The sequence below is a fragment of the Crotalus tigris genome, unplaced genomic scaffold (assembly GCF_016545835.1).
Source record: "Crotalus tigris isolate CLP2741 ecotype Arizona unplaced genomic scaffold, ASM1654583v1 scf7180000018420.1175843, whole genome shotgun sequence".
Lineage (NCBI taxonomy): Eukaryota > Metazoa > Chordata > Lepidosauria > Squamata > Viperidae > Crotalus > Crotalus tigris.
The window spans coordinates 263754-290794 of NW_024096994.1; the positions used below are offsets into that span (position 1 = coordinate 263754).

General features: G+C 36.3%; 1 protein-coding gene across 2 annotated transcripts in view; it reads right to left on the reverse strand.

Annotated features, from left to right (window-relative positions):
* EIF2AK2 (eukaryotic translation initiation factor 2 alpha kinase 2) overlaps positions 1–27041 on the reverse strand; it is a 35707-nt gene that overhangs the window by 5610 nt on the left and 3056 nt on the right. For both annotated transcript variants that reach the window (XM_039352308.1, XM_039352309.1), the window contains exons 3-12: positions 26761–26881; positions 20305–20474; positions 18363–18486; positions 16129–16214; positions 14878–14971; positions 9909–9943; positions 9707–9778; positions 3367–3486; positions 1910–2035; positions 158–344 (exon numbers count right to left, since the gene is read on the reverse strand). In XM_039352308.1, coding sequence (XP_039208242.1) covers positions 158–344; positions 1910–2035; positions 3367–3486; positions 9707–9778; positions 9909–9943; positions 14878–14971; positions 16129–16214; positions 18363–18486; positions 20305–20474; positions 26761–26881 — 1135 coding nt within the window. The remainder of the gene's footprint in view (positions 1–157; positions 345–1909; positions 2036–3366; positions 3487–9706; positions 9779–9908; positions 9944–14877; positions 14972–16128; positions 16215–18362; positions 18487–20304; positions 20475–26760; positions 26882–27041) is intronic.

A 27041-nucleotide genomic window follows, 5' to 3' on the forward strand; every position in this document is an offset into this window, starting at 1 on the left:
ACAGAAAACAAGGAGCCTATATAATTAAAACGTAATATTGTATAGATGCTTTTATTTTTATATTTTTCTTATTTTACAAGAGAATTTTCAAAAGCTTTCCATAAGAATATTGTTAAGATGGCAAAACCTGACATTTTGAATTACTGACAGTATGCACCTTGAGATCTCTATGAATTAAATCCATAGAATGAATATACTTCACTCCTTCCACTATTTGGTGAAATAGAATTTCTATAGAATCTTCTTTACAGGATAAATTTTCCTTTGGCTGATTTATCCAATCCGCTAGATTTCCCTTTTCACATAATTCCATTTGAATGAAGAGGCAGTCAAATTGCTCTGAGCTGTTAAGAATAATAAAAGTCAATAATATTAAAACCATTCACCTCCTAATTGCTTTATGGGCATCAGAGGTAGGTCCAATTCTTTGCATGGATCTAACCATTTTGTTTATTTATGGGGTTCAAATACAGCTGAAAACTCCTGATATAACTAACATGTTTCAAGTAAAGCTCTGAGCTATCAGGAAAAGCCAGTTTCTATAGCAGTGGTTCTCAACCTGTGGGTCGGGACCCCATTTGGGGTCGAACAACCATTTCACGGGGGTCGCCAAACAACGCAGTCCGCCATTTTTTCCCTCCTTTTCCTTAGCTGTGCTACTCCCTTTTATTCTATTGGCTTTTGAAAGCCAATAGAATAGACTCTCTTGAATAGAGTCTAATTCTATTGGCTTTCAAAAGCCAATAGGAATTGTCCAGGCTGACTCTGCCCTGCTGAGCCCGCCAAAAGTCCCATTCTGCAAATGGTGCTGCACCAGTTGAGTAGTCCTCGACTTACGACCGGTTGGGGGGTCGCGGCATTAAAAAGGTTGAGAACCACTGTTCTATAGGATGACAGAAAAGCCAATTTAATTTAAATAAAAATTTAGTGACTCAGAAAATATCCAATAAAAGTATTTGCTCTTAAAGGCTAAATAAATGCAGGCACTCTTGATAGAGATTTCCTTTTTTCTTCTGCAGCCTGCACCTCCATGGCCAAAATTGTTCCTATTCTTGCAGCCTTCCAGAACCTTGGCAAGGTCCTAGGACAGTTGTGACGAATCTATGGCACACATGCCAGAGGCAGCACTCAGAGCCCTCTTTGTGGGCTCGTGCACTGTTGCCCAACCCCGCCTCCCGCCACATCTCCCTCATCAGCAGCCCCCCAGAGGAGAGTCATCCCCAAGCGTGGCCTGCGTGGAACAGTGCAGCCAAGGACATGGTAGCCGGGCAGTAGGGACAAGACTCCACTCTCATTCCCCATCGCGCGCAGTTGCTGCAGGGCGTGGGTGGAGGGCATGGCTGCCATAGCACTGCTGGGCCATCTGGGCGATCTGGGTAGTCCTGAAGGTGATGGGTGGCCTGCAGGCAGGGTACAGGGCGGGGGGGCAGGACCAGTTTTTGAACACTCAGCCTCTAAAAGGTTTGCCATCACTGTCCTACGACATATAATAATTTGAGTGGGCCTGGTGCCAGAATATGAGGATGTAGTCAATGTTATTATTTGGTTGTATTAATGCTCTAATTTATTATTATTCTATTGTTATAAGAATAACCATCACTTACAGCCTTGTTGGGTTGAAGTGTTTTAAAATAAACCCTGATACAGAAATGTTAATGATTTCATTCTGTGATACTGCTCCATGCCAACTTTCCTTTATTTCAGCTTGCTTTGTAATAAAAGGTAAGATACTTTCTGCCTATTTATGTTCAATGTAAGTTGTATGCATTTAAGACTGCAATATATAAGTCTGAATAGAATAAATTGAGTGGAATATGCCCAGTAACTGTTACGCTAACTAAGCACAAACAAAACAGATATTCAAAATGTTTTCTTTAAAAAAATACATGTTATGTAATGATGAAATTACCTGCTCTCACTGGTATCAGGAAACTGGAAAATGTCTTGATCAGGCCAACAAGTATAATATCGAACAATGTGCGGGTGATCAAGTGTTGCCAATGCTTTTACTTCTCGTTCTCCACTGTCTTTTTTGCTGTTATGTTAAGCAAAAACAACAACCATAATAACAATAATAAAAAACCCTTGTTGTTAACAATTGGTCCAAAAGCCTACACTGCAGAATTATTTCCAGAAGCAGCTGTTTACAAGATTAATTAACTACAGGTGTTTCTATAAAAAGGAACAAGAATCAGATTTGGGATTCTGCAAATGTGTCAGAAGGTACACTGCAGATAATAAAATCATAAAAGAGGAAATCTGAAAAATTAATGATGCACCTGTTTTACCATTAATACAGTATAGGAAATGTTCTAATGTAAAAATTAGACTTAACGATGATAGCATATAGAAATTCATATTCATATTAGACAAAGAATACATCCCTAATCTATTCTTGTCTGTTTTTCCTAGTTCATATAACAAAATCAAGTCACATGGAAATCTCCCTCTAACTCAGAGTTCCCAACCAGGGGTGCTAAACAATATTCCAGGGGATGCAAAAACTTGGGTTTATAGTGTACATGCATAATTCATTGCCATTATTTCAAACTTTTGTAAGGGTGCGAGAATATATTAGAAGCCTTCTAGGGGTGTGGGGTATAGAAAACATTGGGAACCACTCTACTTTTTACTATGTAAGCACAAGAAAGAAAAATAAAATATTTCTGTTATAATTTTGAAACTTTTGTGGTGGGACGTAGTTTTTCACTAGTGGCAGACAAACAAGTCATGTTTTACATACCTAAATATTTTCAAAGCACAGCAAAATGATATAAGACCCACATCTGTCCTTATTCTACAACTGACTCTCGATACAACAGTAACTCAGTCTTCTACACATAAAATCTGAAAGTCTCTCAAACAAGTGATTTGTAGTGATGAATTCAAAGTGCACGCTATATAGTCCTTAGGATTCCACCAAAACTGTTTCAAAACCTCTGTTAGAACTTCTCTGTTCAGGAGCAGTCAATGTGAGACTTAAGTATGACATATACAGATAGTCCTCATTTAACAATCATTCATTTAATAATGGTTAGAGGTTATGATGGCACTGCTTACAATGGATCCTTGGGCACACATCAATGCAGTATCCCCATGGTCACATGATTGCGATCCCAGCACTTGACAACCAGCTTGCACTTACAGCAGTTGCAGCATTCTGCAGTCATGTGAGTGGGGAGGCTAGCAGGAGGTTAAAAATCATAGTCGCATGATACCTCCCTTAATGACCATACCACTTAACCAATTTTCTGGTCTCTATTGTAGTCGTCGAGGACTATCTGTAATGTTAATGTAGAAAATTCTACGTGTTTAAATGCTTTATAACAGTATAATTAAAATTAAAGGAAGCATAGTGTAACTTACCCTGAAAGTCGGATGCGTTTGATAGCACATAATCTATCATCAATGATATGCTTTGCCTTGAAAACATTTCCAAAGCCACCTAAACCAATAGGCTCTATATCATCAAACTCTTTAAGAAATCTGTTTTTAAAAACAATTTAAATCTTAGAATGGCATATAGCAAAATGTTTGAAAATACTTACAGTACCAAAAGCATTAATATATAAATATTGTTATAATATAAATATATACAATCCTGCTACCTAGATCTATAACCAAGCAGACATATTTGCTCACCTTCATCTTTACCAAGACACTTCAAGGTCTTGTTTTCAAACTTCTTATATAATATTCATACATCCCTGCCTTTCCATCTTAAAAGAATCTAACAATTTTGAGGAATGTATAAAAAAGAATACAAATAATTAACTATGCAAAGGGAAAGGAAGCTTTTACAAAGCATAATGGGTTGAGCGAAATCCCTTCTTTGAAGCATTAAAACAGCAGTATCCTCTGGAAGGCTCATCATGACCACTTCAAAATGTTTCTCCATGCAGGTGCCTAGACAAGAAACATTTCTGGTGGGATTGTAGGTGAAAAGGCATGCAGGGATGACAACAAAAACAAAACTCTTTCAAATTGCCATGCCTTTGGCTATATCCTTTTAGAACAATGTCAGCATTTAAAAAAAATATGCCAGACAAAATTATTTGTATCTTCTGGATGCTTTTGAAAGGGAATCTAATCTATCGGAATTGTGGTAGTTCCATCTGCAGTTAAGTAACCCAATAAGTCTACTGTGAATTCAATGGTGTCTACTCCTGAAGATGTAAGGATGGGATCATCATCCTGTGCACAATGATGGATGGTTTCCTGAACTGGTACATCTATGGAAATAGCCTAACCAGATTAAACGTATGCTGTCCATTGTCAAGCAGTTCCAAATCAAAACCAGATTAAACGTAAGCTGTCCATTGTCAAGCAGTTCCAAATCAGAGAGCAGCTCTGAATTTATCTTAAGAATTAAGGAAAACAGCAAGTCTATTTGGTAAAGAATATATTTGCAGATCTTCTGTTCACTATAGTTTAACTGAATTCAAAACTACTAGGGAGGCCGCATTAAAAATATCACTGGAGCAAAAGCAAAATTTGGGGGTTGCCATCATGTCTGTTTTCCAGAACACCTCTGAAATAACACTATTAGCATTAAAAAGAAAGTGGAGGATTTGGACTGCTGGACTGGATGTTATACTACCAAGCAACTATTTTAATATGGCTTAAAGAATGGATAATGCTTAGAGACAAAACTGGTTGGCATGCCTTTCTGTGGTATGGGAAGAATAAAATACATAGATACTTTCAAAACCACTTTATAGGAAATGCACTTCTTTTAGAATGGGGAAAAAAGCGAAAATTTATATCAAAATACCTGTATGGCTTTCAACAATGGAAGCTTTTGCTTACCCAAATTTAATTAATTATGACAAAGTCATGACCTATAAATGTATCTTAGACAATGAAGAAAAATTGAAAGACAGACAAGATTTACAAGAACAAGGTATTGATCTATCATGGTGGCCATATTTGCAAATCCAAATGAGATATGAAAAGATGTTTTAAAAATGGGATTTTATAACGAACAGACAGAATTTGACCAGATACTGTTAAAAACAGATGAAAAGTTGATTAAGAAACTCTATAAATATGTGTTAAGCTTAAAGATGGAGGAAGAACAAGTAAAATAAACAATGATAATATGGGCAAAGAACTTTGGATATAATATAGAATTAGAAAACTGGCAAAAGTTATGGAAAAGAAATGCTAAATTAATGAAAGTAGTGGCATATAAAGAAAACTTACATAAAATGTTTTACAGATGGCATATGACACCAATGAGATTAGCAAAAATGTTTAAAAATACTTCAAATAAATGTTGGAAATGCAAACAAAGACCAGGTACTTATTACCATATCTGATGGACATGCCCTAAAGCAAAAAGATTTTGATTAAAAATACATTTATGGTTGGAGAAAATGACTAAAAAACAAATAGACTTTAAGCCAGAATTATTTTTGTTAGGAATAATAGGAGCAAATTATGAGAAAGACTGTATATATTTAATTCTACGCAACAAGAATTGTATTTGCCCAACATTGGAAAAATGAAAATTTACCAACTGAAGAAGAATTAATTAAAAAATTTTTAGATTGTGCAGAAACGGATAGATTGACTTCAAAGATAAAAGAGAAAGAAGACTCTATTTTAGAACATGGAATAATTTTTATCAATGGCTAGAAAAACTAATTAGAGAGAAAGGAATGTGATATGTAACTTTGAATATATATTAACAAGAAGACCATCAAGTGATTAATTAACATAGTTTATGATAATTAACTACTACTCGTGGGTTTTTTTAAAATACATGAATCCAGACATTATGCTGTTTGCTAAATATTGAGAACGTTATTTTAAAAAATCCTAACCCCAACCCCAATCCTAACCCTACCCCAAATCCCAACCCCATCAAAATATTTGATTCTCATCTCTTCATATTTCACCTGTGAAGTGGGAAAGGTCAGCAAAAACTTTGCCTCCTTTGGACATCAGAAATTTGAGGAAATGGGAAGAATTAATTATAATTCTTATTCATTCAACTATTTCACTGCTGACCCACCCAAAAAATAATTATCTCCCAAAGTTTGTGGAGAAGGAAAGAGCAGGATAACATCACCTGGTATTTATCTAAAGCTGTGCCATGATTAAATACTATATTTGTTAAAGAAGATAAAATTTTAGCTACCAATTAGACATGAATACACAAAATGGGGGATGTTGAACAGTTGAGTATCAAAAAGTATTTGTCTGGATGAAGTTTTCATGAGCATATATCTTATTACTTCCATTTGAAGATTTGAAGACTGAAAACAGTCAGACAGCACTGTCATTCAGATATTTGTGAGTTCAAAATGAATGTTTGAAGACAAAAAGATTTTATTGTATAAAACAAGAAGTGTAAAAAAGAATATCTGGAAGATCTTCTTTTGTTGACCAGGTACCTCACATCTGTGGGTCCTTGGTACTTTTTGAGCTTGGTTGTTTTCTTACAGATGTTTCATTACCAAACTAGGTAACATCATCAGTGCTAGCAGGGAGTGGGGTTTGTTCTCATTTTATGTGCTTGTGGCTTGCCCTGTCAGTGCTGTTGGGAGTCTTGATGGTTCCTTAATTGAGTTGTTGTTTACTGTTTGTCACATCTTCTTATCATTTTATATTTTGCCTGGCCATCTTAATAATGGAAGTTGGAGACTGTGTGTTTGCAAGCCTGCAATGAAATCAAGCAACTATATTCCAATAAAGAAAAGATTGATTTGATATAAGTCCCTTTCTCAAATTTCTGATTTCAGCTTTGAAAGGTGCATAGCATCCAAATTGTGACAGCATAAGTCTTTGCACGATCCCCTCTATCAAGCATGCATAACCATAGAATAACATGAGGGTGTCTTGCAAATCAAAGATTTATGGAAGCTTCATCAATTTCTACCATAATCAAATTAACTTTAAATAAAAACGTTTTCAATTCAAATATCCCTTCCACATATGTTCTACTTTCTTAATTTTATCAAAATCTTATTTGTTCCTTCTTCCATTACTCTCCCTTATTTAGAGTAAAATATTAATCTATCCTGTACCTATCAAATCTATCAATTGATCTATCTCTTCAAGCTAAAAAAATAATATCATACCTTAAATCATGTCATTCTATTAAACAAAATTCAAATCTCCAATTAATTATCATGACTAATAACGTCCATATCATCAGAAAATCGTATCATCTTATTACATTTCAATTATTAGTTCACTTCAAATCTGAAACATCTCTTCAATTTTAGTCATTCCATTGCATCATAATTTTCATAGAAATAAACCTAACATTCTAAAAGGAACATTCCTAATATTCTAAATTGTCTTTAATCCCTTATATAGATATCTCATTTTTAAACAAAAATATTAATCTATCCTAGACACATCTAAATGTATGTATTTATCAAACTATTCTATAGATATCTAATCCTTCACTTAATCAATCTCTTTGAATTAACAAATTAATATCAAACCTTAAATCATTTCAATCCTAAGTAAAGTTTAAATGTTATAGGACAAACAAGTTGTCTTATTTAATTAACATTCAATTAATTATTGATTCACTCCAACTCTAAGACATCTTTTTACTTCAAACTCAAAATCTCAGTCCTTACATCAGCCCATAGTTCTAAGTTGCCTTTAATCCAATTTAAGAAATTTTAAATTTCATTTTTCAATCTTATTCTAGCTTTCCTCTTTTACCAGGTAGGTTTCCATAACAGGGCTTCTCTTACAGATAATAGGTCTCTTTTTGTTGCTTGTAGTGTCACTTGATTCGATACCGACCATCTTGATCTCTGATTTAATCCTCTGTTTCTCTTGTCCATAAAGCCTCATTGCTTCAGAAGTCCAAAGTTCGGTCTTTGCTTTTCCTGGTCTTGCTTGTAAGGCAAAATAAGATTTTCCTTATCCTCAGTTAAAACCTCTTCTTGTATAATCTGTTTTGTAGTCAAGTGTAGTCTGGGAGTCAGTTTTAAGTTTTAAAGTAGAGATTCTGGCTCTTAGTTCTGTAGTAGCCTCTTTTATTGTAGTACATATTTCTTCTTTAGCCTCATAGATCTTTTCCAGTATAAGTTTACAGTTTGAGTGTGATTGGGGCTTCTCCATTTTAGCAATAGTTGAAGAAGAGTCCTTTTCCTTTTTAGTGAAGGTTACAGTTGAACATTATCTACCCCCACAGATCACACAGCTAGCTCAAATTATCTTTTTTCTTGAAAAACAGTTTGAAGGCCAAAGCTCTCTCATCTCCAAATAAACAACATCCAATATTAGCTTTTGACCAGTAGGTGACCTCAGTGAGCTAAAAAAAACTTCTTAAAATGCCATTTTTTTCCTTTTTTCTATCTTTTAAAGGGAGAATAGAAAAAGAAATACTCTGCCGATATAATACCACTCCAAAAAACACCAAAAAGTTTTTTGTACAGCACAATGTAAGTAGGAATAGAGTATAGTCTTTAAATGAATATTTGTTTTTTCTGTCCTTTTTGTAAAACGCGTTTGTTCCCACGATTACTAAAGCCGATTTCTCCAGACGAGAAAATGATAGCACAAACAGCTTCTACAGGCAAAAACAGCAGGGGTATGGAGAGGAACAAAAGGGATCTCACCCGGATCATCCGCGGTGGGTCATTAATGCTTAGATGACGATGTGACTTTCGGCTGGTGCAGCAGGGTGATCGGCCATCTTAAGGCCGATCTTTGCTCCGTCAGGCCTAAGGAGAAGTTGGAGATTCGGGGGAAGCTGCCGCCCTTCCCTATCTACCAGCTGACCTCCTCCTCGGTGGTCGTCCCTCCAGGGCGACTTTCGACCCCCTAGGGGGTCTACCGGCGAAGGAAACTCCAGACTGCCTGGAGAGAAGTTTCCAGGCATGACCAGCGTCGCTGCGTTCTGGATTATGGTAGAAATTGATGAAGCTTAAAAACAGGTTCAGGTTGAATAAATTTAAGCTAGAATTGGATATTCTAAATATATTATGCTATTTGAAGGAAAAAGAGAGGGAATATTTGACGTATTGATTATATTATGTATATATGTCTTGTTTTAAGATGTTTGATTACCCCAACACCACGGTGTGTCCTGAATATATTGCTTTAAGAACTTAAAAAAACAATAAAATTTGTTTTTGTTTTTTTTTTAAAAAAAATTTATGGAAGGAACAGCAATCCTCTAACATCACTGTCCAAGACTACTTGAGAATCAGTAGTTATGTAAAACAAAGTTACCATAGAAAAATAATCCAGGATATCATAGTTAGTTGTATTAAATCCTTGGGCAATTCTAAAAGAAGAAATAACCAGCCTCTTTATTTCCCAAATACCTCAAAAACTAAAATAGTTTCCTCGTGCCAAACAAGTCAAGAAACCAAGTTAAAAAGGTTTCTTGTGATCAGTATCCCTAACAATATTCGAACAAAACATGCATGAAAACAATAAACAAATGTTTTAAGTAAGGAGTCAAGAAAGAAAATTGCAAATGTATTTTTAAAAATCACACAAAAACTATCTTGTGCCATACAAAGCGAGAGATAGTTTGTCACTCATTTTCTTACCACACGGATCCAGTTCCCCTTATTCAATTGCTGTGGCTATGTGACAAATAAGCTTTTCAAATAAATCTGAACCAGATATCAATCTATATCTAATTATTAGATTTCCTATTAATCCAATATCAAATTAAATAAAATAATTCTTATTCCAAGAATTAAAGTAGTTTTGTTACCTGTCGCTTACAGTGAATTTATTTTTTCTTCTACACAGATTTGAAAATTTTGCAGCCAGAGGTGTTTCTTTTCTTTGGGAAAAAAAACTTGAAATGAAATATATTGACATACATAAATGGTATACACAATTGTATATAAATACCACTGATTTAATATGTTTATTGTATAGCTAATAATTCCATTTCAAAAGACGACACATACCTTTTAGATTTCATAGTTTGACTGGATGGACTGACCTAAAGCAAAATGGAGGTAAAGAAACAAGTATTATATTATTCTATCTTGGGGTAAATGCTGAAAGTTTAAAAGTTTGATCAAAATTACAATGGAAGGAAAGACCACTGGGAAGATTAAAACCAGGAGCTCTGCACGCAGTTTCCCCTTTCTTAATCAGGAACTTGAATCAGAATCTGATTGGCTATGTTTAAAGTAATCGATCAATACTTTGGCTAATTTAAAGGTAGCTCCTCCTAGTCTGAGTGCCTCAATCTCCAATACAGAAAAATGAGAATGATAAGACACTTCCAAGATTTTCTACATTTTCTCCCTAGAACTCATCAATATGGGCAAGAATTTAACTTTCCAACTGTACTTCCAGTTACTTTTAGCTGCTTCCCTTTTGTCCGTTCTGTGTGGCCAGCTGAGTTTGATAGTGAAGTGCCCTAGAAAGTGGGTGCTAAAGTATACAAACACATTAAGATAACCTTTATTGTCATTTTTATTGCACACTAGCACACATTAAAAATGAAATTCTGTTGCCTGCTCTCAAAAGTGTACAGATACATAACAAACATATAAGCATGCTCTATACATACATATGTATATACCTACACACACACACACACACACACACACACACACACACACACACAATATATATAAAATCACTCTCCATTTTGAATACATAGCGGAAGAAGGAAGCTTGAGAGTTCACAAGGTTGATACTGTATGGAATAAAATTGTGATTGAATCTGAATGATCTGCTTCGGATACCACAAAGCCTCCTCCCAGAAGAAAACAAGAAAAACAGGTCGTGAAGAGGATGTGTAGCATCCCAAACAATCCTGCGGACTCTGCTCAAGCAATGCTGATATGCTATGTCCTGGATAGAAGGGAGTGAACTGCCAATGATCTTTTCTGCCATCCTCACCATTCTCTGCACCGCCTTCCTGTCTGCACCAGTGATGCTTCCAAAGCAGACTGTAATGCAATATGATAGGATGCTCTCCATCGTCCCTCTATAGAAAGTGATAAGGACAGGAAGGAAGATGTACTTTTCTCATGCAATGCAGAAAATGCAGGAGCTGCTGTGTGCGCTTCACATATGTCTCTCCGTTGAGCAACTAAGTCAGCCTATTTGTTAGCTGCACACCTAGAAATTTGATGCTGCTAACCATCTCCATAGGTGAATCATTAATGCACAGAGGAGTGTGCCTGTGCCTGCCTTTTCTGAAATCGACAATTCATTTAAATAATGAATTAAAGGTAATTGCTTATATTCTAGCAAATATAACTTTACAGACAAATCAACATGTCAAAGTTCATAACTTGTCCTGCCTACAGGTGTTTTGGTAAATAAGTTGACTTCTTCCTCTTTGTGGCAACCTCTCAAATACTGGAATACTGCTATCATGTCACCCCTAGTCCTTCTTTTCTCTAGATTAGCGAAATACAAATTCTGCAACCATATGAAGAATAGTCTCCAGGCCTTTAATAATCTTAGTTGCTCTTCTTTGCACTTTTCCAAAGTCTCAACATCTTTTTTGCAATTGGTGACCAAAACTGGATCCAGGTGTGGCCTTACTAAGGCTTTATAAAGTGATACTAATACTTCATGTGATTTTGAGTCTATGCCTCGACTAAGGATTGTATTAGTTTTTTTGGCTGCTACCACACACTGCTGGCTTATATTTAAGTGATCGTCCACTATGACTCCAAGTTCCCTCTCACAGTTAACTGTTTTTGAGCCAGGTTTTGCCTACGTGTAAAACCTTGCTTTTCTCCACATTAAATTTCATGTTGTTGGATAGGGCCCATTGTTCAAGTCTGTGAAGATCTTTTTAGACCCTGAGCTTGTCTTCTGGACTATTGGCTATTCCTGCCAGTTTAGTGTCATCTGCAAATTTGATAAGTTCCCCTTCTATTCCGTCATCTAAATCATTTATGAAGATACTGAAGAGTACTAGGCTTAAGATAGAACGGCTTACTTCCCTCCATGTAAATGTGGTACCATTAAGGATGACTCATTGAGTATGGTTGGTCAGCCAGTTACAACTCCATCTGGTGGTGATGCTATCTATCCCACATTTTTCTAGCTTACCAAGAAGTAGTTGTGATCTACTTTTTCAAATGTCCACAGCATTTCACTGGTCAACTAATTTAGTCACTTTATCAAAGAATGAAATAAGATTGGTTTGGCATGGGGGGTATCTAGGGGAGTGAATCTGGATAGGATTTCTTATAAGGAATTACTTAGTTTGGTAGGGCAGGATTGGCAGTTAAAATCTTTAGCTGAGTTGAAGCAAGAAAATATTGTTCACTCTTGGTTTCAGTATAATCAGTTGTTAATTAGGTGGAGTTTAGATCAAAAGGTTGGTATTACTTTAGAGGATGTGAATTTGGTAAAACAGATTAAAGATCAAACTCCAGCCCATATAAAGAGAATTTATAATGTTTTAATAGAATTGGATTCTGAAACGGAGTTAGTTAAAGATTGTATGGTGAAATGGGCTCAAAATATTCATGAGCCGATTTTATTGGACACATGAGAGACAATTTGGATTAGAAATGTAAAATTTACTCAAGCTCAAAATTTAAGAGAAAATTTTTATAAAATGTTTTATAGGTGGCATTTGGATCCTCAAAAGTTGTCTTGTATGTATCCTAATTTACAGCCTAAATGTTGGAGATGTGGAAGCTTAGATGCAACTTATTTTCATATTTGGTGGACTTACTTGTAGAGATATAAAAGCTTTTTGGATTAAGATTTGCTGGAATATTCAAAAGATTTTTAAGAGAAAGATAAAGTTTACGCCGCAATTATTTTTGTTAGGTATTATTGTAGATTTTGATGTTAAAGAAATTAATTTGATGTTGAATCTTATAACAGCTGCAAGATTATTGGTGGGGCAATATTGGAAGAAAAATTCTTTGCCTACTATGGAAGAATGGATACTTAAGGTGTCTAATTTAGCAGAAATGGCAAAAATCTCCGCTTATTTGAAGGACCATTCACAAGAAAAATATATTTCGGTTTGGAGAAGATGGATTGATTATATTCAGAATAAATATGAGACTGAAAAGTATTATTTAGCTTATGAGTAAATTTTAGATTATTATTAATAGTTTAATATGGTTGAATTTATATTTTTTTAGCATTATGGTTTAATTATATTATTATTTTTGTTCTTAATTTGTTAATATTTATTTTGAAAAAGATTAAAGTATGTTATGGATTTGATTGTTAATATAATTGGGTAATGTTAGTTAGATTGTGATTGTTTATTTGTAACCCTGTAATCAGCTTTGGGAAGTAGGGGAGGGGGGGAGGGATATATTGTGTAAAATCTTTAAAACTTTTAATAATAAAAAAAAAAAAAGATTGGTTTGGCATGATCTGTTTCTAGCAAACCCATGCTGGCTTTTAGTTATAACTTTGTTTCTAGTTATTGTTGTTAGGCTGATTGGTCTATAGTTTCCTGGGTCTGTTTTTTTTCCCATTTTTGAAGATGGGAACCACATCAGCTTTTTTTTGAATCCTCAGGTATTTCCCCAGTATTCCAGGAGTTTTGAAAGATATGGTACAATGGTTCTGTGATAATGTCTGCCAGCTTCTTCAGAACTCTGGGATATAAACCATTAGGCCCTAGTAATTTATATTCGTCAAGATCAGATCTTGCTTATTTTAATATTTATTTCTAATCTGTCTTTTACAGTTAGGTTTTTGGTAAGTTAAGCTATAGTTTTGTTTTGTGTGAAGACTGGTGCAAAGAATGAGTTAAGCAGCTCTGCTTTCTCTTTACTGCCTGTTACTTCCTTGCCATTTTCTCTTTTAAACGGACCTAATGTTTCCTTGACCTTTTTCTTATTATTTATATGTTGAAAGAAACTTTTTTTATCTTTTACTTTTGTTGCAAATCTTTGTTCATTCTGAGCCTTAGCTTTCCTGACTTCATCTTTGCAGATTCAGGCTATATGTTGATATTCTGCCTTAGTGATGTGTCCCTCTTTTCATTTTTTGTATTTGTCCTTTTTGTCTTTCAGTTTATCAGAGAGATCTTTGTGCAACCATGCTGGTTTCTTCTTGGATTTCTTGTTTTTCTTTTTCAGTGGTATTGTGTTGGATTGGGCTTTTATGATCATATTTTTCAGAGTTTCTTCTTGAGTTGTTTTCTCCTTTTAGGATTTTCATCCATAGAATTTTTCTTAGGTTCTCTCTGAGTTTGTTAAAATCGGCTCTTTTAAAGATTAAGACACTGGCTATATTATGTTTTATTCCTTGTGTTTGCATTATATTGAATTTCAATGTGACATGGTCACTGTTGCCCAAGGTTCTGGCAATTTCAACTCCCTCTATGACTTCTTCTTCTCCCTCTATGACTTAAGTCTAATATAGCTTTTCCTCTAATTCCCTCCTCTACCTTTTGGTAGTTGTCTGCTAGGTTTGGCAGGAACCTGTCTGATCTCCCACTTGCTGCAGAGTTTGTCTCCCAGTTGATATCAGAGTAGTTAAAGTCTCCCATTACTACTGTGATATATTTCCTACATACATTTGTTAGGTTTTTTAGCAAAAAGCAATAGACTGAGGAACTGATTGATTTGTCACCTATAAATGGAGAGCCTGTAGATATAGACTTGTATAGATAAATATAATGAAATATGACATTCATTTAAACAAAATACAATAGGTTAAAATGATAATTCTAAATGCATTAGAACTAATATTTACTTAAATAATAATTAAATTAGATAATGATATATAGAACTATAACTACTGCTAAAATGATCTTTTCTTTTTCCTTTGTTGTATCTTTTCATTTTTTAAAGCACTTTCTATATGTTTTTTCCTTTTCTTTGACAATGTATGTATTTTTCCTTTTGTTTATTTTTCCCCATTTATTTTAAAAGCAGTAAAAGAATAAATTGAAAAATATTTTAAAATTCTGTTTACAGTTTTCTGAGATGATGAAGATTCATTTAGCTGATTGGCATCGTCAGAAAATATATCGCATATCTTCATTGGTTCTGAATCCAAATCTGTACTGCTACAGAATTAAAAAAAACACAGTATAATTACAATATGACTGAACCACTATCTACGTAAAACTGAAACAATCTTCACAGATTATCATGACTGCATTTTAGTGCCATTAAGTTTGCCACATACACGCTTTTCTACATCTACACTTTGCTGAAACTCAAGCAAACTCAAGACATTTGTTCTCAAGCTAAATCTTTACAACTAAAGTGTGCACAAAATAAAAAAAACAAGATTTGTTTGATTCATGTTTCTTGAAAATTTAGTTGAACAATTCTACACAGCTTATGACCTATCCAAATTAAAATGCAGATTATGTAGTAGGCTGTTCCAGATCACTCATTCACTTACTTGCTTGCTCACTCACTCACTCGTTCATTTATTATTTTTGTGCCTTCAAATCACTGGGGAATAGGCAGTGATAGATCCCATTTGTACAATTTTTTTATTGTAGAAGAAAGTAATAGTGAACAAACTGGCCTTCTGGATAAACAAAGACAGAAAAAATGCCTGAAGAAGTTTCCACTGAAGCAAAATTCAACACCTTGAGAAAATGACCTTGTTTTGCTGCTATACTTTCATTCTATTTTTGTCTTGTCTATAATTACTATAAATCTACTTTAATGGTTCAGAAGCACTTTTGAGAATATTTCTATTAGGACCTAACTAGTATCTAGGTATGTACTGCATTTATATTTATGTAAAAATGAAAAAAAAAAAAAACCAACCAGAACAGCTAGAAGGGGAAGAAGATATTGTTGAGATTCCTTTAAACTAGGGGTTCTCAACCTTGGCAACTTTAAGACTTGTGGACTTCAACACCCAGAATAACTCAAAAGGGGTAAAAATGATGAAAGCAGCATTATTGCAATATGTTCTACCCCTTTTGAATACGCATCATCACCACCCCAGGTGTGTAGGAAAAAGTAAAGATATAATCCAGACAGAGACTATGTCAGTAAGCAATTCAGCTAAAAATATTCGCCCTATTAACTTGAAAGACATAAAAGGAGCTACATAGAAATTCCACAATCAGAATAAAATTATGGAAAGGCCTTTCATACTAATTACTGTACCTCTCCTAATTGGTATTCACTGTGTGATGTAATGTTCTTTATATCAATTTAATAGTATTTTTAAAAAAGTAATTCAGTATAATCTTACCTCCGAGATGCTTCACTCGATAGACCTTGACTACTACTAAATGTTGTATCTGAAGAATCACTGGTAGAGTTAGCACATTCTTCTGCCTAGAAAAATAGTAATTCCAAAACAAAAGATTTATTCAGCAAAAGATAATGTAAGAAAAAGCATGAAAAATTATTCATTTTATACCTGGGAGTTTTAAAAATATACAGATAATCCTTGGCTTATGACTGGTTGCTTAACAACCATTTGAAATAATGAGAGACCCCCCAAAAAGCTACTTACAACCCAATTTGACTGCATATGCACACACCCATGATCAGGGAATCGCATTTTGAATGCTGGCATCTGGCTCATGTTTATAGCTATTTGCAGTGTCCTAAGGTCACAAGTACAATTCTCATCCATTTTTATCTATCTATCTATCTATCTATCTATCTATCTATCTATCTATCTATCTATCTATCTATCAAATTTATTTGCAAACCATCTAGCAGTTCAGGCAACTCTGATCAGCTTACATCAAGATAAAACAACATAAAATAATTATAAAAATAAAATGGATTAAAATTACAAAAATTAAAACAAACTAAAAAACAAGGGTTTGGAGAAGAGAAGTGGGTTGTCTTCTCTGTTAGTCTACCCACAACCTCCAGTCAGCAGCTTCTCCTTTAGGACCCCATGCCAGCTGACATGGCCAAATTTTAAGGACTTTCCTAAAGGCCAAAAGAAAGAGGGCGGATCTTACCTCCTATCCCAAGATGTTCCACAGGGTAGGAGTCATGGCAGAAAAGGCTCTTCTCTTGGAAAGCACCAGCTGAAATTATTTGGCTGATGGGATCCACGGTAGGCCCTTTCTGCCAGCACAAGTGGGACAGGCCAATCCCATTGGGGAAAGATGGTTCAGCTGATAAACTTATGACCCATGCCATAAAGGGCTTCAAAAGTAATAACCAACAACTTGAATTGCACCCAGAAGCAAAGCAGCAGCCAGTGCTGGACCAATTGTAGCTTCTAAATGCTCTTTAAGATTAGACTCATGTAGAGCGCACTGCAATATTCCAAGTGGGAGGATTATTTTTGCCATGTTTGCCTTTGATTATTTTAGTTTTTGCCAGGTTCCAGTGTTTATTCCAGTTTCCAGCAAAAAAAACCCCACCCATTAGGTAAATGGATTCACTTGATAATTGGACATTCACTTAACAAGCACCACAAAAAATGACACAATGCTTCGACTTATGATTGCAACAACTTATGACCATAATTCTGCACTCAACTACAATTTTAAGTAGAGAACTACCTGTAGTAACATGCCATGTGATGTACCAAGAAAAGAAGAAATTACAAGATCACAACTATTACTACGTAAATAACTGTTAATAAGCAGGTTTGCACTTTGAAACATCCAAGAGGAAAAAAAAATGACATAATAGGAAACAATGGAAAACTGTATTCCACCCACCCTCATAATCAGGTTGTAAAACTATTCACATTTGTTTAAGAGCTAGCACAATAAAAAAAGAGACTGAATTCCAAATAGACACAGAATCGCAGTATTCAAAATAATGCTCTGATCTCATGATTGTGAATCAGAATAAGTGAAACATCTGGTAAATCATTATGAATATTTGAATAAGTACTGTACAGTATATAGTTTTCCAACAACTCATGTTAATGATCTATCCAGATGTTATTTAGGCATGAGTAACTATGGTCAGACAAGCTCTATTCTAGAGAAATTACAATGAATGCAACAATAAGTTGCTTAATTTAGGGGTCCACAACCTCTGGGCCACATCCCACTACCGGGCTATGGCCTACTTGTAACCAGGCTACATGAGCAGTGGACTGGTATGGGCCCACAGCTTGAATCACGCAAGCAGTAGGTTGGTGCACATGCGCACAGCTCAAGTCGACCTGTGCACGCATGCATGTGTGCACCAGCCCAACAGTCACACAGCCCAGTTTCCCTTACCCCCTCCCAGCCAGGCCGCCAAGCCACAAAGGTTGGGGACCGCTGGCTTAGATACAATTTGTTCTACACAACTCCTCTATCACCTTTTATAATGAAAATAATATTTATACACTAAAACCTTTCGAAAATTTTGCTTTCTGTATATCAAAAGACGTACCATAATGCAGCTTGTTAACAATTCCATTCCATAGAACTGGAAAACAAAACTTAGAGAGCAACCTGATTTCCTTTATCCAAAACATGACAGGGACTATGTGGTATATTTTGGTTTACATACCCTGAAAGTTGATGAGCTATTCAACTTTTCATATGCTAATTTGGCTGCTTCATGTTTGGCTCTTTGAATATTATTTCCCATTCCAACACCACATACATCACCAATCTGATACTTGTAAGAAAAGCTAGAAGTTATAAAAGGAGAAAAAAAAATGATGTTCAGTATTGTAAAAGATGGCTGCTGACCAATTCCTATCTATCTATAGGTAATTGTCAGTAAATGAAAGGAGCCTATTTCTGATATAAAAGCACAGGATTGAACAAAAAAGCTGCAATTTTTATACATATATCTGAAAATAAGCCTGGTTCAAGGTAGTCAGATTTACTTTTGAGTTTATGTAACTAAAGACTGAGTAATCAACCTTTAAAAATACACAATTTATTTGTACATAGCTATGTAGCAATATATATTTCCTAAGTAAATAAATGAACAAGTGTTATGTTTTTGACTCATTTGTTTAATTGGGTTCGCTTTTTTAGACTTTTGTGGAGAACAGTTTACTTTTAGCTCATGTTTAAGGATAAATATTAAAAATTCAAAAAGGTTCACAAACTTTTAAGTACCACATATATCAACCTTAAAACCAGAACTTTAAAACACTGTTCCTTTTTATTCTGTGTTGGCTAGACTGCATCGGCTGTAAGATAAGACAGGGCAAAATTGTTCCAAAGGAAAAAAATCCATTTATTCCATTTCAGTTGGACATCAAGAAAAAGTTTCCTTCCATAGAACAGATTGTTTCAGGAGACAGCAAAAAAAAAATTCACGGGCAATGTTTAAACAGGGTCTGGATGGTCCTCTATTAGGGATGCTATACTGGTGGATACCCATATCAGGCAGGAATTGGACTAGATCTCTTCCAACCTTTATGTTCTATGATGGTATGATTCTGCTTATCTTCTAAGCCTAAACAAGGCTTATTAATATATGCAGAGTTAGAATACAAATAACAATATATTATTTATGATAGACCTGATTACTAAAGCTAGTAGCTAGAAGACCAAGGTGTTAAATTAATCTGGATAGACATGCCCTCTCAGAAATCAGCATATTGGGTCTATACTTTATTTTTCTTCACAGTATACATCCATAGCCCAATCATTACTATGATTTCACTTAATGGCTATACTATAGATGCCAAAAAGCAAGCATAGGCTAAATATGTTTGTACATTTTGATAGGACCACAGACTTGTAAGAGGCCATTTATCTATCCAGTCCAAGCCTCTGTTCAATGGTAGAATCCAATTCAAGCTTCCCTGATGGTCTAGTGCAAGGGAGCCCACCATTTCTCTGGGTAATTAACTTATCTTTCAGATGGCTATGATTGCAGAATCTGCTTTCCATAAAGCAGTATTTTCTGTGTTGCATACTTGAAAGATAGTCAACAGTCTTGTCCTTCTGTGTGACATTATTTCAGATACACCCTCAGCTTTACCTTCTTAAACATTCTCATTTTCTTCATTGTCTCTTGTGGGATGTTGGTTTCTAGCTCTTCTCCAAGCCCATTTTAATTTTTCTAAATTGTTAAAGCATGATGCTCAGAACTGGATAAAATACTTAAGGCGGGGAAAAGCCAACAAAGCAAAACTATTATTTACCATGATTTTGAAACTATATTCCTGTTGCTGCAGCCTAAACTTGTACTTGTTTGTTTGCAACAATGTCATCTGATGGGTCACACATTCTCTGTGCCAAAAGGTTTTTAGAGTGATATTGTAAATATAGCTACTGTGATTTATAAACCATGGTTTATGATTAAGGATAGTGCATAAATCCTACCATTATTCAAGAAATCATTGTCAAATAAAAATATGTCTCATTGCAATGTGTGAACCTGTCTCCTATGAATACAATTCAATAACACCTACGCATCTCAAGAGAATTTCTTTTTTAAAAAATGCAATCCTACTCCCCAAGATAAAATATTATCAGTAACTCACATTGGTTTATGTTCCAATCCAGTTTTAGATATAAGGTTGTGCTGAACACATACATTGTTCTTTAATCCATATTCATTAAGCATGGAAATATAGTTAATTGAATCTGAAGATGAGAATTCAGGTACACTTGCAACAAGCTCCTTATTCTGTTCACATGAATCCAGCTTTTCCTACAAAAATAAGCACAAGTTAATCTGCTTGAGGAGAGTAAGGTTGTTTTTGGAATTCCTGTTCAATGAACAGATAACTTGCTCTTAATTTATTATCTCGTGCAAAGAGAGATAGTAACATAAATTACAGTATTTTTGGCAAAAACATTGTTCTGATTTAGCAAAAAGTACAATGAGTCACAAATATATACCCAAGGTAAAAAAAAAATGAGAAAAGAAGTGCAGATCTACTTTGTGACCCCACATGACTATGTAAAATGTATGTGGGTTGAAGAATCACTCAAGCTGTAGAAAACTTTGGAGGGGGGGGAGGAGGGAGATAATTCCATGCATATTCCATAGGCCTAAGCTGGAAATGGAATTTTGATCAAGTTAGCTTTAGCTTCTGCCATAATAAATCTGTTAGTCTGAATGAATCTGAAAATGTTTTTGTGCAACCTTGAGAAAGCTTGTTTTACAGAGAAAAGCAAGAGAGAGTTGTGTTTTTACTAGTTTCCACATAAGGTCATGTGCCCCTGAAGTAGTACTGTACCTAGCAGAAGTTGAAAACCTCATACTGTTCAAAGAAGGGCAGGGTTTACAGGGGAAATATGGCATAAATGTTAACACTCCTTTCCCTATAGGTACCACTCCTTAGAATCAGCTACCTGGAGTTAATCACTGAAAGGACATTCCTGTCCTAACCACAGGCTGCCTGAGGAATGACTAATTTGACTTTATGGCAGAGGTAGTCAACTCATGGCCTTGAACCCTCATGGAGACCTGTTCTAAAGCTTTGAGAACTGGTAGTTGCCTTCCAGATTGAAGTGAGAAACATTAAAACTAGATTAATTCCTAAAATAAGTTTAAACAGTATTTTAAAAGCAAAATTTCTAATCCTCTCCCAAACCTAGACAAACCCTACCCACTTTGCCTGTTGCCATTCTCCAAACTTGACCTCAACCTCAACAGTAAAGGAAAAATAACTCATATTACTCTTTAGGGCTATGATAGACAAGAACATATTAAGAAAGCTCACCATATAACAACATCTGTTTAAATTAAAGCTTGTATTTTGTTTTATGGGATGCACAGATTTCTACAAAGTAGTCAGCTTATCCTAATCAATTTCAGTTTGAAGATCTATAACCCTCAAGCCCAATATATGCAGTAATATGAGAATTTGGACTAGATTTGAAAACATAATGGAATATAGAGTGAGAAGAAGACCTTGATAGATGTGTGCAAGAAATATTAACAAAGCAAAATGTGTTGAAATATTGTTGTTGTGTTGTTAATTGCGAAGTCGTGTCCGACCCATCGCGACCCCATGGACAACGTTCCTCCAGGTCTTCCTGTCCTCTACCATCTTCTGGAGTCCATTCAAATTCACACCTACTGCTTCAGTGACTCCATCCAGCCATCTCATTCTCTGTCGTCCCCTTCTTCTATTGCCCTCAATCTTTCCCAGCATTAGGCTCTTCTCCAGTGAATCCTTCCTTCTCACTAGGTGGCCAAAGTACTTCAGTTTCAACTTCAGGATCTGGCCTTCTAAAGAGCAGTCGGGGTTGATCTCTTCTAGGACTGACCGGTTTGAACACCTTGCAGTCCAAGGGACTCGCAGGAGTCTTCTCCAGCATCATAGTTCAAAGGCCTCAATTCTTTTGCGCTCAGCCTTTCTTATGGTCCAGCTTTCACAGCCATACATTGCAACTGGGAAAACCATGGCCTGGACTATACGCACTTTTGTTGGCAGGGTGATGTCTCTGCTTTTTAGAATGCTGTCTAGATTTGCCATAGCTTTCCTCCCCAGGAGCAAGCGTCTTTTAATTTCTTGGCTGCAGTCCCCATCTGAGGTGATCTTTGAGCCCAGAAAAATAAAATCTGTCACTACCTCCATTTCTTCCCCATCTATTTGCCAGGAATTGAGAGGGCCGGATGCCATGATTTTGGTTTTCTTAATGTTGAGTTTCAAGCCAACTTTTGCACTCTCCTTCTTCACCCGCATCAAGAGGCTCTTTAGTTCCTCTTCACTTTCTGCCATTAGAGTGGTATCATCTGCATATCTTAGGTTGTTGATATTTCTCCCGGCAATCTTAATTCCAACTTTTGATTCATCTAGCCCTGCCTTTCTCATGATGTGCTCTGCATATAAGTTAAATAGGCAGGGCGACAGTATACAGCCTTGCCGGACTCCTTTTCCAATTTTGAACCAATCAGTGGTTCCGTGTTCGGTTCTCACTTTGCTTCTTGACCCGCATATAGGTTTCTCAAGAGACGAATGAGATGGTCTGGTACTCCCATCTCTTTAAGAACTTGTTGTGATCCACACAATCAAAGGCTTTTGCATAGTCAATGAAGCAGAAGTAGATGTTTTTCTGGAACTCCCTAGCTTTCTCCATGATCCAGCGTATGTTGGCAATTTGATCTCTAGTTCCTCTGCCTCTTCGAAATCCTGCCTGTACTTCTGGTAGTTCTCGATCCACATACTGCTGGAGTCTAGCTTGTAGGATTTTAAGCATAACTTTACTAGCATGTGAAATAAGTGCAATGGTGCGATAGTTTGAACATTCTTTGGCATTGCCTTTCTTTGGAATTGGAATGTAAACTGACCTTGTCCAATCCTGTGGTCACTGTTGAGTTTTCCAAATTTGCTGGCAAATTGATTGTAGCACTTTTACTGCATCGTCTTTTAAGATTTTGAATAGCTCAGCTGGAATACTGTCACCTCCACTAGCTTTGTTGTTGCTCAGATTTTCTAAGGCCCATTTCACTTCACATTCTAGGATGTCTGGTTCGAGGTCAGTGACCATCTCATTGTGGTTATCTGGGATGTTAAGCTCATTCTTGTATAGTTCTTCTGTGTAGTTTTGCCATCTCTTCTTAATCTCTTCTGCCTCTGTTAGGTCTCTGCCATTTTGGTCCTTTATCATGCCCATCTTTGCATGAAACGTTCCCTTCATATCTCCAATTTTCTTGAAGAGATCTCTGGTCCTCCCTATTCTGTTGTTTTCTTCTATTTCTTTGCACTGTTCATTTAAGAAGGCATTCTTATCTCTTCTAGCTATTCTCTGGAATTCTGCATTCAATTGGGTGTATCTTTCTCTTTCTCCTTTGCCTTTCGCTTCCCTTCTTTCCTCAGCTATTTGCAAAGCTTCCTCAGACAGCCATTTTGCTTTCTTGCATTTCTTTTTCTTTGGGATGGTTTTAGTTGCTACCTCTTGTACAATGTTGCGAACTTCCATCCATAGTTCTTCAGGCACTCTGTCTATCAGATCTAATTCCTTAAATCTATTTGTCACCTCTACTGTATATTCATCAGGAATATGATTTAGTTCATACCTGAGTGGCCTAGTGCTTTTCCCTACTTTTTTCAATTTAAGCCTAAATTTTGCAATGAGAAGCTCATGATCTGAGCCACAGTCAGCTCCTGGTCTTGTTTTTACTGACTGTATAGAGCTTCTCCATCTTTGGCTGCAGAGCACATAGTCAATCTGATTTCTATGTTGACCGTCTGGTGATGTCCATGTGTAGAGCCCTCTCTTGGGTTGTTGGAAAAGAGTATTTGTTATGACCATCGTATTCTCTTGACAAAATTCTATTAGCCTGTGCCCTGCTTCATTTTGTACTCCAAGGCCAAATTTGCCTGTTATTCCGGTTATCTTTTGGCTTCCTACCTTAGCATTCCAATCCCCCATGATGATAAGGACATCATTTTTTGGTGTTAATTCTATAAGGTGCTGTAGGGCTTCATAGAACCGGTCAATTTCATCCTCTTCAGCACCAGTGGTTGGGGCATAGATTTGGACTACTGTGATATTGAATGGTTTGCCTTGGATTCGAATTGAGATCATTCTGTCATTTTGGGGATTGTATCCCAGTATTGCTTTTCCTATTCTTTTATTGACTATGAAGGCTACTCCATTTCTTCTGAGGGATTCTTGCCCACAGTAGTATACCTGATGGTCATCCGAGTTAAATTCACCCATTCCTGTCCATTTTAGTTCGCTGATTCCTAAGATGTCCATATTCAGTCTTGTCATCTCTTTTTTGACTACGTCTAGCTTGCCTTGATTCATGGATCTTACATTCCAGGTTCCTATGGAGAAAAAATCTTTACAGCATCGAACTTTCCTTTCACCACCAGATATATCCACAGCTGAGCGTCCTTTCGGCTTTGGCCCAGTTGCTTCATTCTTTCTGGCGCTACTAGTACTAGCCCTCTGCTCTTCCCCAGTAGCATATTGGACACCTTCCGACCTGAGGGGCTCATCTTCCAGCGTCATATCTTTTTTCCTTTTAGTACTGTCCATGGGGTTTTCATGGCAAAGATACTGGAGTGGTTTGCCATTTCCTTCTCCAGTGGATCACATTTTGTCAGAACTCTCTGCTATAACCTGTCCGTCTTGGGTGGCCCTGCACGGCATAGCTTATAGCTTCATTGAGTTACGCAAGCCCCTTCGCCACGACAAGGCAGTAATCCATAAAGGGGGTTGAAATATTAAGTTTACAAAAATAAAATTATATTTGAGAGGGTCTTAGGCAGATGCCCCCATTGTTCACTGGAGAATAAGGGGGAGAGAGGAGGTTCAGCATAATTAGTCTTGCAATATTCCATTATTATAGCCAATTTTAATATAGGTAGTTTTAGCCTTCCCATGGACTTATTTCCTGGTCTGGTCTACTTAATGAGGCTGACATGAAGAAAGGATTTCTGCCTTATTTTCCCCCTTGATCACACAAATGTATAAATAATACATCGGCCTATCCCAAGTCTAGTCTAAACATCTGGCTGAGTGTGCAAACAACCATAATTATAACAATAATAACATTTTATTATTATATTATATACTGCAAAAAGATCACACTGACAGATTACAAGCAATGACATGACAAAGTAGGAACAATGTTGCATTTGAAGATCAACAAGAAATATCATTTGCCTGTAAGTGAGAACTGGTGGGACCATAAAATAGAGAAAGTCATAGAAAAGGAAGAAGCTAAATTGCTTGGGAGTTTAGAATTCAAACAAACAGGCGCCACATAACACCCCAGACTTAGCAATTGTTGACAAGACAGACAAAAAAAAGTCTGGATAGTGGACGTGGCAGTGGCTGGGGACAGCAGAACAGAAGAAAAAGAACTGGAGAAGATAACAAAATACAAAGACCTGCAATAGAAATAGAATGACTGTGGCAAAAGCAAGCAAAGGTAGTAGCAATAATAACAGGCACCTTGGGTGCAATCCCAAAACAATGGAGCACCTCTTGAACACCATTGACAAATTCACCATCACTCAACTGCAAAAGGCAGCTTTCCTTTGAACAGTTTACATCAGCGGCTCCCAACCTTTTCTATACCCTGCACCCCTAGAACACTTCTGATATATTTCTTGTACCCCTTACAAAAGTTCAAAATAATGAATTATGCATATACACTATAATTTTGAAACTTCTAAACCCAAGTTTTCACACCCCCTGGAATATTGTCTCGTACCCCCAGGGGGTGCAAGCCCCTGGTTGGGAACCCCTGCCTTACATCCTGTGATGATATCTGTACCACCATCAAGCATCATTATCTGCCTATCCCTGGTCCTTGAAAAAGACTCGATAGGTAGAAAAAAATGCAAAATCCAGTCTGAACATCTGGCTGAGTGTGGGAGGAACCATAAAAAATATTTTATTAAATTTATATGCTGCCTGACTCCAGCAACTCTGGGTTGTTAGGTAAAGGAACTAACTAATAATGTTTTTGTTGTTTAATGTGGAAACATCACGTGACATGATGATACTGACATTTTTTTTTTAAAAAAAAGAATGGATTACTATTTAAGAGAAACATTTTACTGAATGGTTTATGCACAGTCAAGTTTTGGAAAAGCTAATTGTTAAATGCAGACCCTGCCATAGCAATGCTATGTTCGCTTCCTTTTCCATGACAAACAAAAATGTATGCAGAGGGCAGATTAAAGCAGGGGTCCCCAACCCCTCATCTGTGGACCAGTACCTGGCTGCAGCATACCAGTAACCGGGCTGCACAATCAAGCAAAGCCCCATCCGTGGGATGCAGGCAGCACACAAAACCACACATCCTCCGGTCCACAGAAAAAATCTCTCTCCACGGAACAGGTCCCTGGTGACCAAAAGGTTGGGGATCTCTGGATTAAAGTACAAGGTGATCCTTCACTCTATTGACAGGAAACATTAACTTATCCAAAATCAAGATATTGCCTTTCTTAGTGAAAATATGAAGCTGGTTACCTGAACCTGCTGTCTAGATCTTTGCGTGTAGGCACTCTTCCCCTTACCTTCTTTTGCTTCTGTATGGTCCTCCAAGCTGATACAGCTGCCAGACCTCTTGCTTCTTTCTTGGATTTACCAGTGCCAAGACTATATTGGACCTTGTCAATTACAACCGCTACAGTAAATCTACAGTGAAGAAAGTAATTTATAAAACATTGTGAAGAGGGAGGCGAGATGCATCGTCTGCAAAATATACACTCCATTGTACAACTATGACTCCTATTTTCTCCATCATCAGAAAAAGTTAACAAAAGTTAACAACAGGTTGTGTCTTGGAAGACACAAC